Source organism: Polypterus senegalus, chromosome 17 (genome assembly GCF_016835505.1).
Source record: "Polypterus senegalus isolate Bchr_013 chromosome 17, ASM1683550v1, whole genome shotgun sequence".
NCBI classification, from domain to species: domain Eukaryota; kingdom Metazoa; phylum Chordata; class Cladistia; order Polypteriformes; family Polypteridae; genus Polypterus; species Polypterus senegalus.
In genome coordinates, this window is record NC_053170.1 from 4,796,496 (window position 1) to 4,819,140 (window position 22,645).

A 22,645-nucleotide genomic window follows, 5' to 3' on the forward strand; every position below is an offset into this window, starting at 1 on the left:
AAGGTGAAAAATTTAATGCTGGCATTTCCCCGCACAGTTAATGCTTATTTTACAGTGCCTGTCACGTTGAGCACTACTACAAGAGCCCTTTACAAAGCTTGACACCTATTTTCGACATGAGAGGAGCTGAAGCTCATCCCGACAGCATTAGGAACAAGGCAGCATCCAACTTTGGATGGGTTGTCATGTCATCACAGGGCAAATTCACTCAATGCAGTAGAAGATCTTTAAAATGTAGGGTGGGGGGAGTAGGAATTGAACTCAGGGTCCTGGAGCTGTGAGATAAAAGGGCTAAATGCTGGGCTACTGTGTCAGCCACTCAATTGTATTTTAAATGATGCCATTCAAAATGGTTTGAAAACTATTTAACACTGAGCACAAGCAGTTACATTATCATAAACTGAATTTTTGATGGTATATAACACCTTTCATGAGACAACATTTTAAAAATGTGGAATCTTCAACTGAATGGTGTTCCATCTATGTTGGTTCCTGCCTTGCACCTTCTGCTGCCTGGATGGGCCTCAGCTCCCATGTAGACATCCATAAATAGTAACCTTCACACTAGGTGCTGTCCATAACAATATGTACAAGGGGGCCATTAGTTTACTTTATACGATACCACTTATCATGAAAAAATGCCAGTTATTCTTCTAAGGCACAATACCAATAAGAAGACCAGTGCACTTTTTGCTAATCGTAATTTAATAACTTGATGTTCTCAAAGCCGCTAAGTACAATCCAGGATCGGGTGGATTGGATTTGGCCTCAACCAGATACATCTCAGACATACAACCGAAAAATATATATGGTGCTATTTTGAATGTTAAATTATACATTAAACAGGATTAAAATAAGAAAATGAGTTGTTATGCTACGGCCTGGACTTTTGTATGTACAGTATGCCGTTTAATTGTTGTATTAATTATTTTCCATGTTACTGTGTAATTCCTATCAAGTGTTTATTATTATTTAATATTTTGTACTGTCTTGTTAAATGTTCTGATATTCCTTATGTTTAGTAGGTGCAACCCCTCCAAGAGGCAATGCTACTATGACACCACCTCTTCTGGGATCACCCTCTGCATTTAAAAAGAGTAAATGAAGGAATTACAGCAGATGATCATTGAGTTTCTTTTTGGAATTCTGTATTATTATTTTTTTCCTCTTGTTTCTCTTGTTTTGTGGATTTGTTTCTCTGTTCCTTTGATTCGTATACTTGTTTGTGAATCTAGACTTGTTACCTTTTCAGGCATACTCTTCTTTTCCCTTTTTTCCTAATTCTATTCTTTACCTAATTGTGATAATTTTTTTATTTGCAAAGATTCTTGTTTTGGACTTGTCTGTTCAAGCCAGATGTTAACAGATTCCCTTCTCTAAATGGGCATTTTTATTCATTTTGCACTTCACATTTTTAGGCCTATGTAGTCCACTTCCTGCAAGTAGTAGCTGGCTGGCTGGCTGACTTCGGGTGAGCCTCTTCTAGAAAGGTTAGCGAAGGTCCTGGCCAGCTTTGTGGTTCTTTTTGGAGGATTTACTCTCACCCCTTTTTGTTATGTTTGTGATTTCTAAGTACAATACTGTACATTTAATCTCCCCATACTGGACAAATCTTCCAACTGATAACACTTTCATTTTGGGAATTGCTTTGCATTTTTGCAGATATCGGAGAGTCATGGGTTTCAGTCAGTTTCCAAGGTTTAGTTTTGTGTGACTGTAATTTAATTTGATGAATATACAAAGGGACATAAACATATTGGTTTAATATTATGCTTATATACTCTACTTCAAACCATGCTAATAACAAATTGTACAAACAACTTTACATTTTAATATAAAAATACTCAGTGTCAATGCGTTGTTACCATATAATACTTGTATGATGATTCATCAGTGAGTGAGTCGCTGCTGACATACAATACAATACAGTTTATTTTTGTATAGCCCAAAATCACACAGGAAGTGCCGCAATGGGCTTTAACAGGCCCTGCCTCTTGACAGCCCCCCAGCCTTGACTCTGAGAAGACAAGGAAAAACTCCCCAAAAAACCTCTTAGGGTAAAATGGAAGACACCTTGGGAAAGGCAGTTCAAAGAGAGACTCCTTTCCAGGTAGGTTGGGTGTGCAGTGGGTGTCAGAAGAAGGGGGGCAATACAATACAATACAATACACAGAACAGAAGAAATCCTCAGTACAGCATAAAAATAAAAATTTTAGAAGTACGGAGCAGAATTTAACAGTAGATGATATCACATAGTAAGATTTGATATTTTTAGAGTCCTGGAGACCTCATCCATCAAGCTGCCTCCCCCATTTGGCCATTCCACGGCTGAAACAGTGCTGGGCCAGCCAATCCGATGAAAGGACCCCTCTTTCCCATGATTCCTGCGATCCTCCATCAGGGATGACTTTACCATAGGCAGGCAAACAACTTGGCAGGTGGGCCGTGGCACCAATTGCCACATTTGAGTACCGAGAACATCACACAAGCGCCATAGCATTCATGTTGCACTCCACTGCATCGATTCACTTGTGCCTGCAAATCGATTTTTATGGCTCACTAAAAAGATGAATTAAAAAGCGCAAATCTTTCACAAATTGCCCATCACTAAATCCTAGTTAGCAGTAATTGTGGGTGAACCAAGCCAAAGGGGTTACTTACACCAACCGATGCATATAAACATCCACTTCCGCAGCTTGTCAGTAGAGTATGTGAGGACAATGGCAGTGTGCAGGTAGCAGCCTTCTCCAAACATCCAGAAGAAATTGGTCACATGGAAGTAATTATAGGCTGCAGTTACCAGTCGGCACCAGATCTTAAAGAAAGATACAAAATCATGGAGAATATTTTTACAAATACAAAATCAGACATCGTACACATTCACATTCAACACATTAATATAAAGTAGGCTTCAGCCAGGAGAAGTTTAGCTATTGTTGCAGTGCCCACCTCAACCAACTAACTGTTAGAGAGCGAATAATAACCACCACACTGCTATTAAAACAATAACTGGAGCCAAAGACCACACAATAAAGTAGAGAAAGCAAAAAAGAAAATCTAAAATCACCGGTTGTTGTGATCACTGATTTTTGAACATTTTTTGGTAGCTTTACTTGTTCAAGTTCAACTTCAAGCACTTTACTGTCATTGTGCAACACAGTGAAATTACTTTTTGTGAAAAAGAAAACAAATAAGTCCAAACATGTTGTATACAGTTTTAAGTGATCTACTTGAATGTATATTGGAAAAATATATATCTGCTTACAGTAAATGGTTTTGCATGTCAAAGATTTTGAATATAACATTAGTTTTTCATTTTATGACAATTTTAAAAAGTGGAAAATATTCGCCATTATGGATGCTGACATTTCAGAGTGAGGTGTTGGATGTTTCCTTCGCAGTCACTTCCCACAAATCCCTGAGAGACATGATGCATGAGACATCAATGGAGTGACCATAAATGCCTTAGAGGTAAACCCTTCATTTGTATGTGATCTACTGTATAACCTTTAATTGTTGTTGTCTTAGTGTCTTGAATTTTGGCTTCTTTTATAGGTCTTCGAATCATGTAAGCCATTAACAGTCTGGGTGGACTTTCGGTTTTGACATTGGGTTATTACTAACTATGTATATCTTGTGGCCCTTATCATGCCTGAGGCAATAAATGATAATGCCAGATGCCAAAGAAGTTCAAAAGGATGGCACTCACAGTTATCTGTGTTCTTATATGTGCATACTGTTCTTTAAGCCTAGAAGACATCATTATGTACCACTCATGCAATTACAGGATTTTGAACAGAGTTGTATGGTAGGTAGAACCAGGAACTGCAGAATCTGAGTCTGATGGGAGGTGTCCACAGTGCATTGGTGTTAATTATGATGAGAAAAGAAGGGTACACACAGCCAGAGATGATGTTCTAGGCAGCCTGGATGTACAGATGTTTATTAAGACTATCACATCAAAAGGCGAGCTCTGGCAGTCTGAACACAATAGCACAATGCATCACAGCCACTGTCACGGGAGAAGTGTCCCCTAGAGACCATGTGCAATCATCTTCTTGAAGCAGGACTACAATCACATTTACTCCTGGCATGACTTCTCTTTTGGGAATTTTGCTATATTTTTCTGTTTCTGGAAAACAAATGCTCTTTAATAAAGATTCTTTGTCGCCCACCTCTTTCAAGCCAGAGGTTTACAGAAATCACCTGCTTCATAAGGCTTTTTGATCACATTTTGGTACTTATATTTTTGAACGTTCAAAGCTAAAGCTCACTTGGCTTAGTGTAGGTAAAAGCCAGCCAGTTCAGTAGCCACTTGAGTTGTAGAGGAGTGAATTTTATCTGGGTAGGACAGTTTGAATTCTATTCTCCTTTATGGTAACATTTTGAAGGTCTTACAACACGTTTGGGGTGGCGCAGTGGTAGCGCTGCTGCCTCGCAGTAAGGAGACCTGGGTTCGCTTTCCGGGTTGTCGCTGCGTGGAGTCTGCATGTTCTCCCCATGTCTGCGTGGGTTTCCTCCCACAGTCCAATCACATGCAGGTTAGTTGCATTGGTGATCCTAAATTGTCCCTATTGTGTGCTTGGTGTGTGGGTGTGTGTGTGCCCTGCGGTGGGCTGGCGCTCTGCCCGGAGTTTTGTTTCCTGCTTTGCACCCTGTGTTGGCTGGGATTAGCTCCAGCAGACCCCCGTGACCCTGTAGTTTGGATATAGCGGGTTGGGTAATGGATGGATGGACAACACGTTTGCTTTTTTGGGTGCAACAGTTTTTTGGAAGAAAGTGGAAGGCTGAAAATGAGTTGGAGATAAAAGGACATGGAAGTGGTCAACTACGCACCATCTCCACTCTAGTTGTGCCAACACAATCAGCCTGCAAAGATTTCTGTTCACAGTTAAGTATTCTACAGAGCCTGACAGGAGAAGCAAAGCTCTGCGCTCCGGGGCATGGTCCTGCGATGATTGGAGACCTCCACACTTAAACAATTAAGTCCTATTATTGTGTGTTTGATTACTAGCTGGAATGACTGAAAGAATTAATTTCCAGCTGGGAAACCCACAGGCTTAAGAGAAACTGTCAATTTTTGAGATGAATTATCACAATAAGATGAAAATATTATAGCTAGAAGTCATTTACAAGAGAATAGATAGTGAGCCTTAGGTACAGCCATATGGTCAAAGGGATGGGTGACCAAATGTTTTCACAAATTTGCCCTCATTGTCTTCTTTTTCCAGAAACACCTGTGTTGTTCAGGCCAATAGGTGGCAGCATTCAGACCAATTATGCTATATATGGCTCCCCCATTATGCACCTTAATAAAAGAATATGGGTCTGTGTGTTTGTCCGATTGCGATGTCTCTGAATTAACATTTCTTTTATGAATCCAATAGCAAATGGCATATAGCAGAGGCATATGTGCACTGCAAACGTTAATGCTGATATCAATGTTGATTACTGAGATTTCAACTCACTTCAGATGGGTAGTACAGCTAATTAAAATATAATGCTGAATGAGAATGTGTGGTTATGTTTCAGCCAGGGTCTCACCCCAGGCTCAAATCTGTTTCTGCTTATTTATTTGTTTCCTCTGAAATATTATTTTGTAAATATTATTCATTTTGTCTTTATTTCTTTTTTATGTTCTATGATTTGAGTAAAGTCTCAGAGACAAAATGAGTGCAAAACTTTTTTAAAAACAAAAATGGGAGCAGGACAGAATCCAAACTGGTCTTCCCAAAAGAGGGTCACCTGAACTCAACCATGCCCCTAGTACTAACATCATGACCTTACCTGGAGCAGGCCCATCAAAAGCCCCACAAGAAGAGGGTTAACCATAAACCCCTGGCTTGTATAAAAAGCGCAAACAGAAAACCTTTATAAATCAAAGATTTATTTAAACACAAATCTGAAAATTACAATAAAAAAATCAGAGTACAAGGACGAGGAAGGCAGTTGCCTAAAAGGCAATCCTAAGTAGTTGAGTCACAAAACTCAATCCAAAAATCAGAATCCTTAATACAGAGCACAGCAAATCAAGAAAACCAAAAAACTCCATAGTATATGAATGATCTCCTGCTCCTGAGCCTTCTCAGACCATTACTATGATCATGCAACATTTGATTACTTTTTCAGTCACAGCTATCACTTAACCAATCACCTCAAGAGTCCCAAAGCACATAAGTCCAAAAGCACATACATCCCAAACAGTTCCAAAAATGCCCACTAGAGAGGAAACACCATCAAAAATCCCCATCAAGTAACAAAGAAAGAGAAGTAGAATTTTTATAAACACAAACATTTATTAAAACAAAAATTCTCTGTAACAAAATTCAGCTCAGTAGAGCACAAAAGGCAAAATGAGTTGCCTGTAACAAAGGCAATATGATAGTAAACAAGTCTTGATTTAAAAAAAAAATTCAACAAATTACAGAAAAGCAAGAATAAACACTAAAGAACTCACCACCACCTTTCAGAAGAACAGCTGAGGGAAGTCCCTGGTGGTGATGGGCAGGTGGCCCTGCCTCATGGCACATAATTTGAAAGTACATAAGCATATAGAAACTAAATGATCAACAATATTAGCATAAACAAAAGAATCAAAAATGAATAAAAAGACATAAAAAGAAACTTCCTACCCAGAGGAAGAACCCTGGCTGGAACATTACAGTAGTCAAAAAGGCAAAGCAAGCGTCAGAAAAGCTGGGATGTCAAAATGAAACTAAAACCACTGCCTAGAAATGAAACTGTAGGGTATTGTGATTTTACTATGTCGTATTTCTTGTGATTTAAAGTGTTAAGAAGGATTACAGACAAAATTTAACTTTAAGTGCATGTTTTCAATAGTCGACCTTTTGATTGCTGTAATAACAGTCTACTTTAAACACAGGGAGGACCTTTTGCAAAATTAGATTTGAAGAAAGGTCAGGTGCTAAAGATTATCTTCTGTAATGTGTAAAAGGGAAGTTCTCAAACAATGGGTTGTCTTCATGCTTGCACACTTTGTGAACATGTGCTGATATGGCGTGTTCAAATGACACTGGACAGAGAGGGGCTAGGGGTGTTCACCTTGGCCTGTACAAGCTTTAAAAAGTCATCAGCTTAAATTGAAAGTATTGAATCATCAAAGAGGAGAACCAGGAAGAAGGAGAAGGCAGAGCGTAAATATAACCTGAACTTCCTAAAAGCACAACGCTTTGTCGGCCATCATCACTTTTCTTGACTTTCACAAAGCATTTGATAAGATGCCACATAAAAGGTTGGGTATCAAATTAAAAGAAGTGGCAGTTCAGGGTGTGGGGTGTAGATGGGTGCAGAATTGGCTCAGACACAGGAAGCAAAGGATAATGGTGCAAAGAACCTCATTAAGAATTGGCCGATGTTAAGAGTGGTGTCCAGTAGGGGAAAGTGCTGGGTCAGCTGCTATTTTTAATAGATATAAATGGTTTAGATAGGAATATAAGGAACAGGCTGGTTAAGTTAAAAGATGATACCAAGTGAGAAGTCAAGCAAAATCACACCTTTTATTGGCTAACTAAAAAGATTACAAGATGCCAGATAGCTGGATTGGCAGATAATTTGGAATCTGTTAAATCATGACAGAAGGACTTGGACAGCAGACAGGGTTGGGCATATTTGTGGAAGATGAAATTTAATGTCAGTACATATAAAGTACAGTATTATGCATAGTAAGTAAAAATGTTAGGTTTGAATATACTGTACAATGGAAGGTCTGAAAATTGAGAGTAAACCTCATGAGAAGGATTTAGAAGTTTTAGTGGACTCTACACTATCAACTTCCCGACGGTGTACAGAAGTCATTAAGAAGGCTAACAGAATGTCAGGTCATATAGCGCCTTGACGTGTGGAGTACAAGTCACTGGAGGTTCTGCTCAAGATTTATAACACACTGATGAGGCCTCATCTGGAGTCCTGGGTGCAATTTTGGTCTCCAGGCTACAAAAAGGACATAACAGCACAAGAAAAGGTCCAGAGAATAGCAACCAGGCTGTTTCCAGGGCTAAAGAGGTGACCTGACTGAAGTGCTTAAAATTATAAGGGGAATTATTACAGTGGAATGAAGTTATTTTAAAATGAGTTCATCAAGAACACAGGGATACAGTTGGAAACTTGTTAAGAGTAAATTTTGCACTAACGTTAGGAAGTTTTTCTTCACGCAGAGAACCACAGACACTTGGAATAAGTGACAAAGTAGTGTGGTAAGCAGTAAGACTTTAAGAACTTTTAAAACTAAACTTGATGTTTTTTTAGAAGAATTAAGTGGACAGGACTAGCAATCTTCATTGGGCTGAATGGCCTGTTCTCATCCAGATTGTTCTAATGTTCTAATGTCTATGACGACTGCTAACATTGCCAGGTTGCACAGGTATTTGCCACATCCATTTACCTTTTTACTTGCTTTCACGTTTTGTCACATAAAAGATACGTAAGAATGTCAAAGAATTTAATGACTGAATAAAAGCTTATTGGCGGCTCCTTTTTGCTTGCATTTAATAAGAACAGCAGAAATCTGACACACTAGAGGAAACCATTCAATCCATCACACTTGTTTGTTTAGCTAATAACTAAGCTGGCCCAATATGTTATTCAGATCCTTCTTAAAGGTTGTCAAGGTTTCTGCTTCAACTCCATATTTTAATAGATTCTCACAACTTTTTGCATAAAGAAGTGCTTCTTGGCTTGAGTCCTAAATGCACTTCTTATTAATTTTTACTGTTGTCCTCAAGTATGTGATTCAACCTTAAGATAAAAGACTTTTGCTGGATTTACTTTATCAATGCCTTTGAAAGATGTGAAGTCCTATATTAGGTCCTCACACAGTCTTCACTGATCAGAGTACATAGATTTAACTCTGTGTCTGTAACAGTGTGGTGTCCTTAAATCCTGGGATGCTCTTATGCACAGCTTCAAGTGCTGCTATGTCTTTTATTGTACAGTAGTGTTGTGACCAGAAATGTTCACTCTACTTCAGATTAGGTCTCACTAGCACATGACATAGTTTGAGCATAACTCATTTTACATCCAAACAGTTTTTATGATAAAATCTATTATTTTGTTTGACTCTTTAATTGCTTCAGCACATTGGTTAGACAATGAAATTACTGTGTCAGCATAAACTACTAAATACTTTTCAGAGGTCACTTCCTGTAATATATGCTCTACCTTGAATAACAAGAAGATGTCCTCTATTAGGAAAATTAAAGCACATTACTACCCATTCATATGGATCCATTCACTCCCAGGTGCAAGTGTATTGTGGCTGCGAGATGTGTTTCAGATAGATAGATAGATAGATAGATAGATAGATAGATAGATAGATAGATAGATAGATAGATAGATAGATGTGTAAGGCATTATATAATGATAGATAGATAGATAGATATGGAAGGCACTATATAATGATAGATAGATAGATAGATAGATAGATAGATAGATAGATAGATTGATTGATTGATTTGAAAGGCACTATATAATAGTAATGAGGTCATAATGTGCGACTTATTGTTTTTTGTGATGGCACAAATGGCTGCTGGTAAAAAGAAAGGGCTTTAAATTGTGGTTATTGTGCTAAAACAAAATGGTGGGTCAAAAATAGTAATACAGTAATAGAGAGAGTAATAGAGATTTCAAATTACTAAGTAAATAATTTCATATTACAATACCAAAACTAATATACCTCAAAGCACAGGAATCATCAATGACTTTTTATTAATAAGTCTTAAACTTTTTTCTGTAAAATAACTAATTAAGCATGTTTGCTAATTTTTCCATTAACAGGCAATTTCAATTATGTTGAAAACTGGGTTATGAACATCATCAGGAATTAAACTATTTTTAAATCTGAGGCCTGATGGCCTTACTGAGCAAACTCATCCATCCAACAAAACAGAGGGAAGATGATTACCAAATGACTGCCATGGTGTCACAGACTGAAGCATTGCTCAGCCTCACTATGGGAATAAGGAGGTGAACCCCTGGTGTCAGTTGATGTGGCGTACGCAACTTCAAGACCTTCTGAAAATTATTGCTGAAGACACCTATTGATTTACATTTTAATATGGTCCACAGAAACTTAAAATGAGTGTTTTTGGGTCTAGAAGGCAAAAGGTAGGGGATAACCCCACAAAACTCAATGTTATTGCATGGGCAGACCTCCAAACGAGACAAAAAGTATACTGAATCATTGGTGGGGTTTTCTGGTACCAGTGAGTCAGCATGTGCGGGACAAAAAGTTGTTTCAAAGTGTTATGAAGTCATTCTTATAAAATCAATTGTCATTTGCAATAAGCAGCAAAAGCGTAAGAATGAAAATCCAAAGATGAAAGAGAATCATTGAATTGTGGGTGCCAACAACAGTGTATTATGGGAGCTCTGGCTCTGGAAGGGACTGTTCCCTGCAGTTAATAAAGATTAAGCCAAAAATTCATATAAATGCTGAAAAACGATCATTTTCTTCAACGCTAATAAAGTCAAAAATTGTCACTTTAACAGTAAGCACCGGAGATGAGCAGTGAAGAGCTCTCATTGTCTCCACTTCTGCTCCCTGTTGCTCATGTTGCCATTGGAAACATCGAGGGAGAAGCTCACAGGAGGCAATTTGGGAGAAAAAGCAGCAGCCTTGCAGGGGACCAGTGCGACGTTAAAAGAGGTGAAAGTACTGAGTGTGGTGGTCGAGGAAATATCACCACATTGGGAACGGATGGGTGAAGGCTTACATGAATGGAGAGACTGGGGAAGAGTTAAAGGGCAGACAAATTAATTTGGTGGTGAACAGATTAATTCATATCTTTCACCTCCTGATTTTTAGAAATAATTATTTTCAAATTCTAGCTATTTTTCTTTATTTAAAATAATGACTGCAGACCTTACGACTGGAGTTCATTCCCCATGTGGACCCCTCTGCTTAAGACTAAGGAGATTTCACTCCCTGAGCCTGTCACAGTGGGACATGCCATGTGAGTTCTGGTGTGTGGGGTGAGGTGATGAGGTGATTGCTTCAGGTGGCACTTTGGTAACAGTGGCACTCCCATTAGAAATGACATACATATTCAGCTCCTTATTTACATAATGCCACAGTCACTTGCATCAAGGATATATATCTGTTTTATAATATCTTACGGATTTATTCTTTTTTGGTTACATATTCATTATTATTCTTATCTAGCTTTATTTTTGATTTCTTGTAACTTTACCTTTGAGATCTTGTAAAGCACTTTGAGCTACGTTCTTTGTATGAAAATGTGCTTTATAAATAAATGTTGTTGTTAATCTTATAGTTAGGCTGCTCCTGTTATCTACATGTTTTCCCCTCCTACTTTTTTCACATGTTGGTATTTTCCCAGGTCCGCTCTGCTTTAGTTTCCGATATTTTTCAGCCATTTTGTATGTCACGGTAGTGAGATTACTGATTGTTTTTCTGCAAAGTTATCACTGAAAAAGACAGTGACATAGGCAGCTGCCAAGGTGCTGTCACCTGAGGGGTGGCATTTATAAAAGTTAAGGGGCACACACTCTGGACACCGGGTGGAGGGGGTTGAGGCTGTCGAATTCTGAGTGGGTGTTGTTACCTGCTGAGAGCTGTTTATGAAAGTAAAAGCACATGCGCTCCATACGCCATGGGGTGCATGCACCTTAAAATCTGCCAGATAAGCACAACAGGATGCTGTTTGTAAAACTGATGGGACATGCACTCCAAACACTCTTGTTTAACTCTGATAATACTGAGTGGGTGCTGTCACCCATTGGGTGATGTTTATGAAAACAAAAGTGCAAGCTCTATAAACTAAGGGGGTGCACGCTTTTTAAAGTCTGCGGTATATACTCAAAGGGGTGCCGTTTGTATTACTAAAGGGGTGTTTGCTCTGGACACCAAGGAGGAACCTCCCCCCACAAGTGTAATAACACCCACTGCCTGCTATGAACACTGAGGGTGATGCCTGTCCAATCTCCCAGGGCTCCACATGGGCCTTGACTGGCACTAATACAACTTTACGCCTGAAGACTGCACTAAGGTACATAGAGTTTTCAACCTTTGACTTTCTTGGTGAGTAAAGCTGTTTGTTTTGGGGGTTCCACCCACAAAATACAAGGAATGTCAGAGAATACGTCATTCATAGATAACAAATAATAAATAAATGGAACAATACAGACAAAAATTCCATAAACACATGAATCATACTTAAAAAAAAACAAAGAAGGCATAAAAAAAGGAAAACACACATAAGTCAGGGACAAAAACCTTATCTCAAACATAACACATTTTTCACAAAAATATTTCACATAAAATAAAGATAAAAAGAAAATGCAAGGAGTCTAAGGAGGACCCACCAACCTTCCCACCCACTCACCCCACTGAAATACTCAAAGATGCCCCCAGGCAGCTTCTGGATGTCCATCCCAAATAATTTTTGGGCCTTACTTAAAAAGCTTGCTTTAGGTTCTCTCATCAAACACACAGGTTTCATTATATAGTGCTTTCTATAAGTGCTCTAACAAGGATATATGAAAGTAGGCACACACTCATATTAAAAAGAAGACATCACTGGTACAAAGGTCACTCAAACGTGGTATATAAAAACACCCATAGCAGTAGTGACCAGTGAGCTTTTCTTGTTGCTCAGACTTACCACATTGCTCTCGTGGACCTCAGGATTCATGGTCATCTGCACCACAAACCAGGTGGCATTCCTCAGGATGAAGGCCGTAATCAGATTCCAGTGAATGATGTTCCGGAGGCAGCGGATGCTCCTGTCGGATGAAAGCAATAAGGGAAGCAGTTTGATTATTTGGAAATATTTGTTAATGAAAGTGTCGGAGCATCACCTGACAGGTACGTGGACACACTAACGCACCTAATGGGTCACCCATACTTAGACTGGTACACTGGGGACAGCCGAGTGGTGGGTGTGGGCCTTAATTTTGGATTCTCTCTGTTCCCTGTTCCCATATATTTACTTGTTTTAACTAAAGAAATACTCCACTCAAAAATGATTCTTTTTTTAATTGTTGTTTCACTCAAGCAGTTTGTAGTAGGAGACTTAGAAAATTTTTAAATTTGTGTTTTTATACAGAATGGAGATTCTGAAATAACAGGTGTCTATGGTGACAAATGCTGAATAACAGAAAATATGAAAAATTTTCACGTTACTTGTATTATTTAATCCACACATCAAGTCATTCACTTGTGCTCAGAATGTTATTTACTTAACCACTTCTGGAAAAACTATTTTTCAACTAAAACATAATGTGCTCAGACATGAACAAGAATTTCAGCTGATGACTCGCCTCCTCACGTCATTCATTGGTCAGGAGTCCAGCCCAGTAGCAGCTTATTCATTGGCTAACATTGTGAACCATGTGATATCAACAAAAAGACAGGCACTGTGGTGCAGTAATTAAGACTTTGGACTTCATGTCCTGAGGTTGTGGGTTCAAATTCTACCACTGACACTGTGTGACCCTCAGCAAGTCATTTCACCTACCTGAGCCTGAGCTCCAACTGGGAAAAACAAAAGAAAATAACCAACTGTATCTCAAGTGTTGTAAGTTGCTTTGGATAAAAGTGTTGGCCAAATAAATACATGTAAAAAGATGAGTACAACTAAATTAAGCAAGTGAAAACATTACCAGGAAGAGAATCTGCTTCATACTTATGCATACATGAGATGCTTCAACATCGGCTCAAACAGCTAGATGCTGAAAAAGCCTTTGACCATCTGACCTGGTCCTGCCTTTGAGAAATCTTGAAATGCACAGGATTTGTTCATGAATTTATTAGGATTCTTCAAACTACATATTCTAAACCTACAGTATAGCAGTAATAATTTCCAGGCAGGGCTGCCCACTGTCTCCATTTTATTTTTTGCATTATCGCTTGAACCTCATGTGTCTGCAATGAATATCATTACATGGGCTCAGGAATACTTTGGCAGACATTTGCCAGTCAACATCATTTGAGATGCAAGTTAAGGTTTTATTCTCAAAAGCAGGAACCACACATCAACACTGTTTAGAAGCACCGCTAACATCCCTGCACTTGGTCTTATCTGAGATGGATGGTAGCATAGTGGAATCATGTTTTGTGGTGTTATGACACAACATTACAAGTAATGCTGTCCAAGCTGTTATTAGCGTCAGGTCCAAAAACAGGCTCCTGTCAATCATGGAGAATCCACTGCATCCACTGAACAGGATCATCTCCAGACAGAGGAGCAGCTTCAGCGACAGACTGCTGTCACCGTCCTGCTCCACTGACAGACTGAGGAGACCCTACACTATGAGACTCTTCAATTCCAGCTGAGGGGTAAAAGTTAACATTATATAAAGTTATTGTCTGTTATACCTGCATTGTTATCACTCTTTAATTTAATATTGTTCTTTATCAGTATGCTGCTGTTGGAGTATGTGAATTTCCCCTTGGGATTAATAAAGTATCTATCTATCTATCTATCTATCTATCTATCTATCTATCTATCTATCTATCTATCTATCTGTGCCTTTCATGTCTATCTATCTATTTATCTATCATATAGTGCCTTTCACATCTATCTATCTATCATATAATGCCTTTCATATCTATCTATCTATCTATCATATAATGCCTTTCATATCTATCTATCTATCTATCTATCTATCTATCTATCTATCTATCTATCTATCTATCTATCTATCCAGACCTTGACTTTTTCAAGGACATCCCTGAATTTTCCAGCACGGCAACACCAAAGCAATTTTACCTGGATTATAAATGCTTGGCTGCGCAAATAGAGAGTGCGGGTACGAGATTGGTAGTCTTGACCGTTGTGACACATTATAAGAGCAAAACAAAGCAAAAAATGCGCCAGAGAATGGAAGACCTGTATAGTGGAAGAATGGATGAAAATTCCACCTACTACACTTAACCAACTTGTGTCTTCAGTGCCCACAACGCTTAATGAGTGTCATGGAAAAAAAATGATGATGTCACACTGGGATAAACACTGGACCAACTGTTTTGAATTGTGTAGCAGTCATCAGTTTTGACATGTAACAATATTTAAACAAAATGAAACTCACAAGGTAAACCACAAGGTAAAGTGTTACTGTAGTGTTTTCAATATTGCACATGGTGTAGAGAAGTAAGAACGCAGTCTGGTTTGTTTTATTAACATTTTCTATACTGCCCCAACTGTTTTGGAATCAGGGTTGTGCAGGTGTTTGTATGTATTTAGGTGTGTTGGTTTCTTGCTTGTTTTTTTGTAATTTTATTTTTTGTCCCTGACACATCCACTTACTGTCTTTCTTTCTACAGTCCCTTACTGTCTAGATTGAGGGTAAGATGGCTGAGCTGGACGTTGGCAGGTTTGGTAGGTGGCTGGATTTGATAAGATATATCCTTCATATAATATTGGTATTCATCAGCAGGTCATCCACCTGAAGCTAAGCATGCTTGTGCTTGGGAGACCATCTAGGGAAAGCTACTGGAACAGGTGTAAGTAAGGCCAGCAGGAGGCACCTGCTCTGTGGTCTGAATGTGGATCCCAATGCCCCAGTGCAGTGACAGGGACACGGTGCTGTTAAAATGGAGTCATACTTTGGATGAGACATAAAACTGAGGTCCTGACTCTCTATGGTTATTAAGAAAGAATTGGGTGTACCTCAGTATCCTGGATAAACTGTCCACCATTACCATGTCCATTCTGGACCGTAATCATCTCCTGTCCCTAACCCTCTATTTCTCTCACCCTTTCAGCACTAAACAGCTAATGTGTGTTGAGCGTACTGGCACAATAATATTTGCCGTCGCATTATCCAAGTGGATGATAGACATTGCTGGTGGTTGAATTGGTTCCCCTCTGTCTATGTAAAGCACTTTGAGTAATGAGAGAAGGGTTATATAAATGTAATTAACTGCCTTGCATTTAGGAGACCTGGGTTCGCTTCCTGGTCCTCCCTGCATGGAGTTTGCATGTTCTCCCTTTTTCTGCGTGGGTTTCCTCACACAGTCCAAAGACATGCAGGCGATCCTAATTGTGCTTGGTGTGTGTGTGTGTGTGCGTGTGTATGCCCTGTGGTGGGCTGGCACCCTGCCTGGGGGTTTGTTCCTGCCTTGCACCCTGTGTTGGCTGGGATTGGCTCCAGCAGACCCGGTATTAGAATATAGCAGGTTGGATAATGACTGACTGACTATTATTTTATTATTTTGTTTTTCTTTGTATATTACTCTGATTGGCAATGTATTTTACAAATTGTATTAAATAAATAAAAATCGATCACAAAAAAATAAAAAAGTCTCCCAGAAAAATGAAATAAGCTCAGAGAAAATGAATAAAGAATTAACATCACAGCACCTGCATTCCCTGGAACGTGGCAGTCATATGAAAATGAAGACAACAGGCCCACACCTGGCCGTGACTTAATAAAGACTGCTCAAGTCCCACGGAGGACGCGTGAGGCGCCTTCATCTCCCAGAGCCCAATGCACGGGTTTGTTTCTAATTGCCTGCTGAGCTCCGATAATACGAGCTGTCAATCATCAAAGACCTACAGCAGCACCCTGGGGCCATGAGCAGCGAGTGTGGACAGATTAGCTGCATATTTATTAGAGAAGTGCTGAGAAATGCTCAATGAGAAGGGATCCTTTAGTTAAACAAGATGCCATTTGCCCAACAAACAGCGTTTTAAAGGAAGGAACTGGCGAAGTTGGACCTGAAGTCTGGCAGACCCCAGAACTGAACAGACAGGCAGAGCTGGAATGGGAGAGCAGGCAAACTAGGAAGAAGGGACTAGAGGTGTATCGGGGGACATCATGGAACCTGCTTTATTCCCTGGCTGTTGAGGACGGACAAAGTTGGAGAAAGAAAGAGCAAAAAGTAAAAAGTTAAAGGGGTAAGTGGAGGAAGAAAGAAAAAGTTAATTAGATGGACAGGCTGACCTTACACAATTGGGCTGCTAAAGACATGTGACAGGGGAGTTAACACCATGTAAAACACAATAATTCCCACAAAGGTGAGGTGGGGCTGGGTGGGAGCTGAAATATACTGTAACTTTAATCCTTTAGTCAGGGGGCTTATCTCGGCAAAGCCTAAACCAGAAACCAAAAGTTGAAGTTCAATTCAATTCAATTCTTTATTGTCATGTGTGAGAATTTTTCAAAAATAAAGCTAAGTGTACTGCTTACTGAAGTAAATTCAATTCAATCTCAGATGACCAGGGAGTGCATGGGGGTGATCTTATATAACGCTGCACAAAGCAGACAAACTTCTACACACTCCCAACCTGTAATGATAATAAAAACACAACATGGCAATGCCCCATATAAAACATTAAAATGCCAAAAAAGATGTCAAAATATACAAAAGACCTTAAGCACATGTTCTTTTTTCCATTTTTTGTAGATTCAACATTAGTTAAAACCTTTATGGTCTCCTGCATGGACGTCTGTGGGTCAACATCTGGGCTCGAGTAAGGCATGCAGTACCCTACTGGGACAAGAGAGGGTGCTACCATTAAAAGTACTTTTTTCCTCTGCACTACTGTGAAGATGCCTACTGAAGGCACCCGAAACCCTGCCTGCTACCTCCAAAGCCCCGCCTCTTCCAGTCAGGACCATATGAAACCAAGAGCTCCTGTGGATGGGGTGGCGTCTCCTTTTCAGGAAAGCAACCCTGCATGATGGAGCTCCCTGATGCAGATCCACTTGTGAGAGCTGAACTGTTTGAGAAGCTAAGCAGGCTCAGAAGGCAATTGTTACATCCTTTCTGCTGGGTCACCACATGTCCATTTCTGATTTCTGTCTGGTTGGCATCACAGATATTTATTTGGGACTCCTTTGCCTGAACCCAAACTATTCTGTAACATTTCAGTAATTATTTACTTCTCTGATGTTGATCTTTCCGATCATAAAGTAGGTAATTAGCAATTATAGCAATTGACAAGAAAAATTCAGAATTCATTGCAGATTGACGGTATTTGAGGGTTCCTGTAGAGTGCCCCTTTTTCTTGCATGATTTGGCTCAAAAGCTAATCATCACATCATCATCTCATAGCAGGCTGTCTCTTACAATGGGAGGAAACAAATTTTAAAAAATGTTCATAAAAATACCAAAAAAATAAAAAATGGACCAAATTTTAACAAGTAATATTTCCCAGAGAGGACTACAGCACATGACGTCATTGATAGGACAGCGTAAAGAGCCACATGCTAAGGTCACTATCTGAGATTAAGGATAATGACTTTGTTTTCTTGTGTGCAAATTATTATTCTTTGATAAACAACTTCAGGGCTGAAAACTTTTGATGTATGATTTTGTTCAAAAGCACGGACAGAATTTTTGTTATGAAGTTTTTCCATGATGTTGACTACGTCTCATTAAAAATCATTTGCTGACTCTCACGGGCATGATGGGAGAAATTGGAAAAGGCAGGAAGGAAGGAAGGAAGGAATAAGTAGGAGGGCATTGAGATGCCATTTTACACATAGACAGAGATAAGGGAAGGGTACTAAGGATAGAGCTGCCAGAGAAGAGGAAAAGAGGAAGGCCTAAGAGAAGGTTTATGGATGTGGTGAGAGAGGACATGGGGGTGGTGGGTGTGACAGAGCAAGATGATGAGGACAGGAAGATATGGAAGAAGGTGATCCACTGTGGCGACCCTAATGGGATCAGCCAAAAGAAGAAGATTCCTCTCTGTCACAACAGGTCTTATGATTGGTATTCTTTAGTCTTTTTTGAGCATTTCTGAAGTGGTATTTCTGAATATTATTTGCTATTATAGGTTTTTTAGGTTGCAGAAATCATTTCTGACATGGATTACATTCTAAAATGTTGTTTTCAGAGAATAATGTGTTTTTGTTTCCTCTTATTTTGATGTCATTTTGACTTTCATGCACATTACCATTTTAGTAATTCTGTCATTAGAACGCACACCTGCTTGCCAAGGGCATGGCTTCTGACATCAGTCACACAATGGGTTAAAAGGTTGCCAGTGATGACCTTTCCCCCATCGGAATTTGCGGATAACTCAAAAGAAATCTTTGTGTGATTGTTGTTTTACTTTTTTTTAGTATTAATAGAACCCCTTTTTGATGTTCTTCCTCAGCTAGACTGAAAGATTTTTGAACAGGGAAACATAGTGTCACACAAAGTTTATTAATCAGAAGGTAATCCTATCTTTTGTCAAAACAATACGGGCAAAACCCAAATAGTAGTTAAAACTTCGAAAGAAAGAAGTCTTTTAAAGCCAGAAAATACGAAGAAACGATCGGCAAGGAGTTCACGTTTTTATCAAATCTCAGAAGGACGACCCTTAAAGAGTTGCACTGATGATGTAACAAACAATGCAAAAGCCACAAGGTAGCAATGCAACTTGTACAAACAAAATTGTGTCAAATGATAATGTAAAAAAAAAAATCATGAACTTCTTAAAAAGCCTTCAATTAAAAAACAAAAGTGATGAATTTGATTCATTGGCTCTGAAAACCCCAGAAAACACGCTCAGAAGACCACAATCATTTTAGAAAAGTGCAGCAAAAATTTAAAGAAGAGTCCAACAATAGCATTTGACTTCAACTTTGATTGTAAGTAGGCTTTAATGACAGATAGGATAGATTCTCAGTAATGATCTTTCAGTTTGTATTTATTGATGTTTTTCTCGGCAAACTTAACAGCAGGTAGGCACAGACAAGCTGATTTTTTTAGTTTCTGCCACCTAATGTTTTTATAATCTTATTAATAAATTCTCCCTGTGTTTTTGTGTTTATTTTGGGTTTGGGGATGGATCAAGTGTAACCCCCTGCTGTTTACAGGTTATATTGGAGATGTATGCTCATTATCTACTAGGCTTGTTCCTTTACAGACCTTTAGAGGGCAGTGTTTGGGTGACACCTCATGAGGGAGTAGTGACAAGCAATATTATGGGATGGTTCCATTTTTAACAGCCTGGGCTCTATGGATTACCATGTCAGTGCCTGTTAAGAATTAGCACTACCCAGTGTCTCCCTGCCGTGCTCTTTGAGTCTGCTCATAGCCGTGAAGAAAAATTATGACAAGAAAATCTCACTTCAACACATTTCATTTTTTAATTTTTTTTCCCCTAGCATCATGTGAAAAAACCTTTCAGAAACCATAAGAGGTGATGGCAAATGGTGACATTTCCAATCCCATAACCTTCATTAAATGTGATATCTGGAAAAACAGCTTCTTTTCACCTCCGCCAGTGTCACCAGGTATACAGTACTCAATCTGTCACTTCTCGGACAGCTAGGCTCTTCAGGATGCCCACACTGATTAGGCGAGACACTTTGGTGTCCGTGTCCAGGGGGAGTTGGCAGTGCTGAGGTGCAATACGAGACTGCATAGTGGACCGATCTACCTGCATGATGGCACTTGAGTTACCCACTACAATCATAACTTACAAGGTGCCATATACAGACAAATTGTCATGCCCATCTGGTGTCTTATGCCATTCCAAATAATCCAACAGTCACTGAAGGTGCTGATCTGCTTCTTTCATTTTGCTTCCTTTCTCATTCAGAGAGTGAGTTGGTGCATTTGGGCATGTAGTGAGGGCAGCAAAAATAAGCTACAATGTTATTTTTTACTGATTTTTCATTGGTTGAACAGATGACACCCTGCCCACTTATAGTCACACCCCTCTGTCCATGAGATCAGAGTCTAGAAATTAAATAATCTGTGTGGAATATTCCTCAGTTTGACAGCTTGACTGGTATGGAATTGATGGACATTCTTGGAGAGTGCAAATGTGAGACTTCAGGGCACTGGAGAGTGGTTTACAAGTAAACAGAACTGAACATTGATTTATGCAAATATCCTTTAATTCTTATGCACTTTGCATATTGCTGCATTTCAGCTCCATTCCTTGTGTTTGGTGGGTGGATCCTCAAGAGGTGGAGTCATAATGACATCACCACCAGGACTGCCTTTATATTGAGGGCGAGGAGGTGAGTGCAGCCATTGTGAGCATTGTCTTGAATTCATCCTCATTATTTGGACTTTTGCTTTTAGATTTCTGACTGCTCTGGTTATTTTGGTTGCCTATTTTTACCTGCATTTTTTGGTTTGCTTTTTTTTTATCATCCCAATTTTCTTCAATAAACTCTCAAAATATAAATAAGTCTTGTTTTGTACTGTCCTAAATCCATATGTTTGTGGTTTCTCTCTCCCTTGAAAGACATTTTTCAATTTTTAAAAGTCAGTGCACCATTTTGGGCCTGTGTGTCATAAGCCTCAGCATCACAAGCACAGGTCTTCAAAAAGCAACCGAAGAGCAGGCCAGCCCAGAAGAGGCTCACTCAATACAGCTTACTCCCAACTACGACTGCAGGCTACTGCCTGACTAGGCCCCACAATGAAGCAGCCGCTTAAAAAAGTTGAAAAAGTACTTAAAAACATGGCCTTTTTATAACTTCATTTTAATCTTAATTTAACTTAATCCTGATACTCTATATGTTCAATTTCCTCAAAATAACTATTCATGGTGGCTCTAAAATCGGTACTGACCCCTACTCTCTTTTCTGTTTCTTTTTCCGGCCTGCGCCACCACCACCTACTCAAAGCTTCATGATGCTCCAACAATGATGGACGGATTAAAAGGCAGAAGTCTACATGACCATCATCATCATCAAGCCCTTCCATGAGAATCCTAAATCCAAAGAGGACTGTTTCATTTATGTTAGGTAGAATGCCCAGAGGGGACTGGGTGGTCTCATGGTCTGGAATCCCTACAGATTTTATTTTTTCTCCAGCCGTCTGGAGTTTTTTTGTTTTTTCTGTCCCCCTTGGCCATTGAACCTTACTCTTATTCGATGTTAATTAATGTTGATTTATTTTGTTTTATAATTGTGTCTTTCATTTTTCTATTCTTTAATATGTAAAGCACTTTGAGCTACTGTTTGTATGAAAATGTGCTATAGAAATAAATGTTGTTGTTGTTGTTAATTGTCCCTGTAAGAGCCATTTCATAGTTACATAAGATTAATAAATATATCACTAGATGACAATGCATAATCTATGGGAGCTTCCTATAACCCCCATAAGCTGAGTAAAATTGGTATATTCTAGCTATTTCTATCTGCTTTGACTTAACATTATTCTTCAGTTAGTGACCAGCCTTGCCATGTGTAAGGTGTAGAGGGCATATGGTTTTAAACTGTGCCCATGCCTATGGGCCTATGGACCTTTTGAGTGTGTGAAGATGTAAGAAAACAGCACTTAATTTAAGTGCAGAGCCATACACTTAAAGCATACAGAAGAAGAAGCTAAGAATCTTTAAGTATATAAGAAGTTAAGAATCTTTGAGTAAAGAAGAAGTAAAGAACTTTTAAGTACAGAAATAACTAAAGTTTCTCAAGAAAAGCTAAGTTAAGGGAAGATACATTTTCCCTTTGTTTTGCCCATTATTCTATGTGTGTAACCACCTTTTTCTTTATTCTTCTGTAGATTATTTGCTTTTAACTTTCACTAAATATTTTTAAAACAAACTTTTGGACTGAGAGATTTGTTTCGGCACACATTTTACCCGTGCTTGATCTCGAATTATACTTTGGCGGCTACCAAAAAGAGCAATAAAGCATAAGATCCAAAAATACTTAGACGGATACATAGCACTGTACAGGCCTGAAAGCCTGCTTTTCA

At 39.0% G+C, this 22,645-nt stretch overlaps 1 protein-coding gene across 3 annotated transcripts in view; it reads right to left on the minus strand.

Annotated features, from left to right (window-relative positions):
• The window catches only part of crhr1 (corticotropin releasing hormone receptor 1), a 225,861-nt gene that overhangs the window by 32,493 nt on the left and 170,723 nt on the right, over positions 1 to 22,645 (minus strand). For all 3 annotated transcript variants that reach the window (XM_039740119.1, XM_039740118.1, XM_039740120.1), the window contains 2 exons: positions 12,642 to 12,762; positions 2,662 to 2,815 (listed from right to left, as the gene is read on the minus strand). In XM_039740119.1, coding sequence (XP_039596053.1) covers positions 2,662 to 2,815; positions 12,642 to 12,762 — 275 coding nt within the window. The remainder of the gene's footprint in view (positions 1 to 2,661; positions 2,816 to 12,641; positions 12,763 to 22,645) is intronic.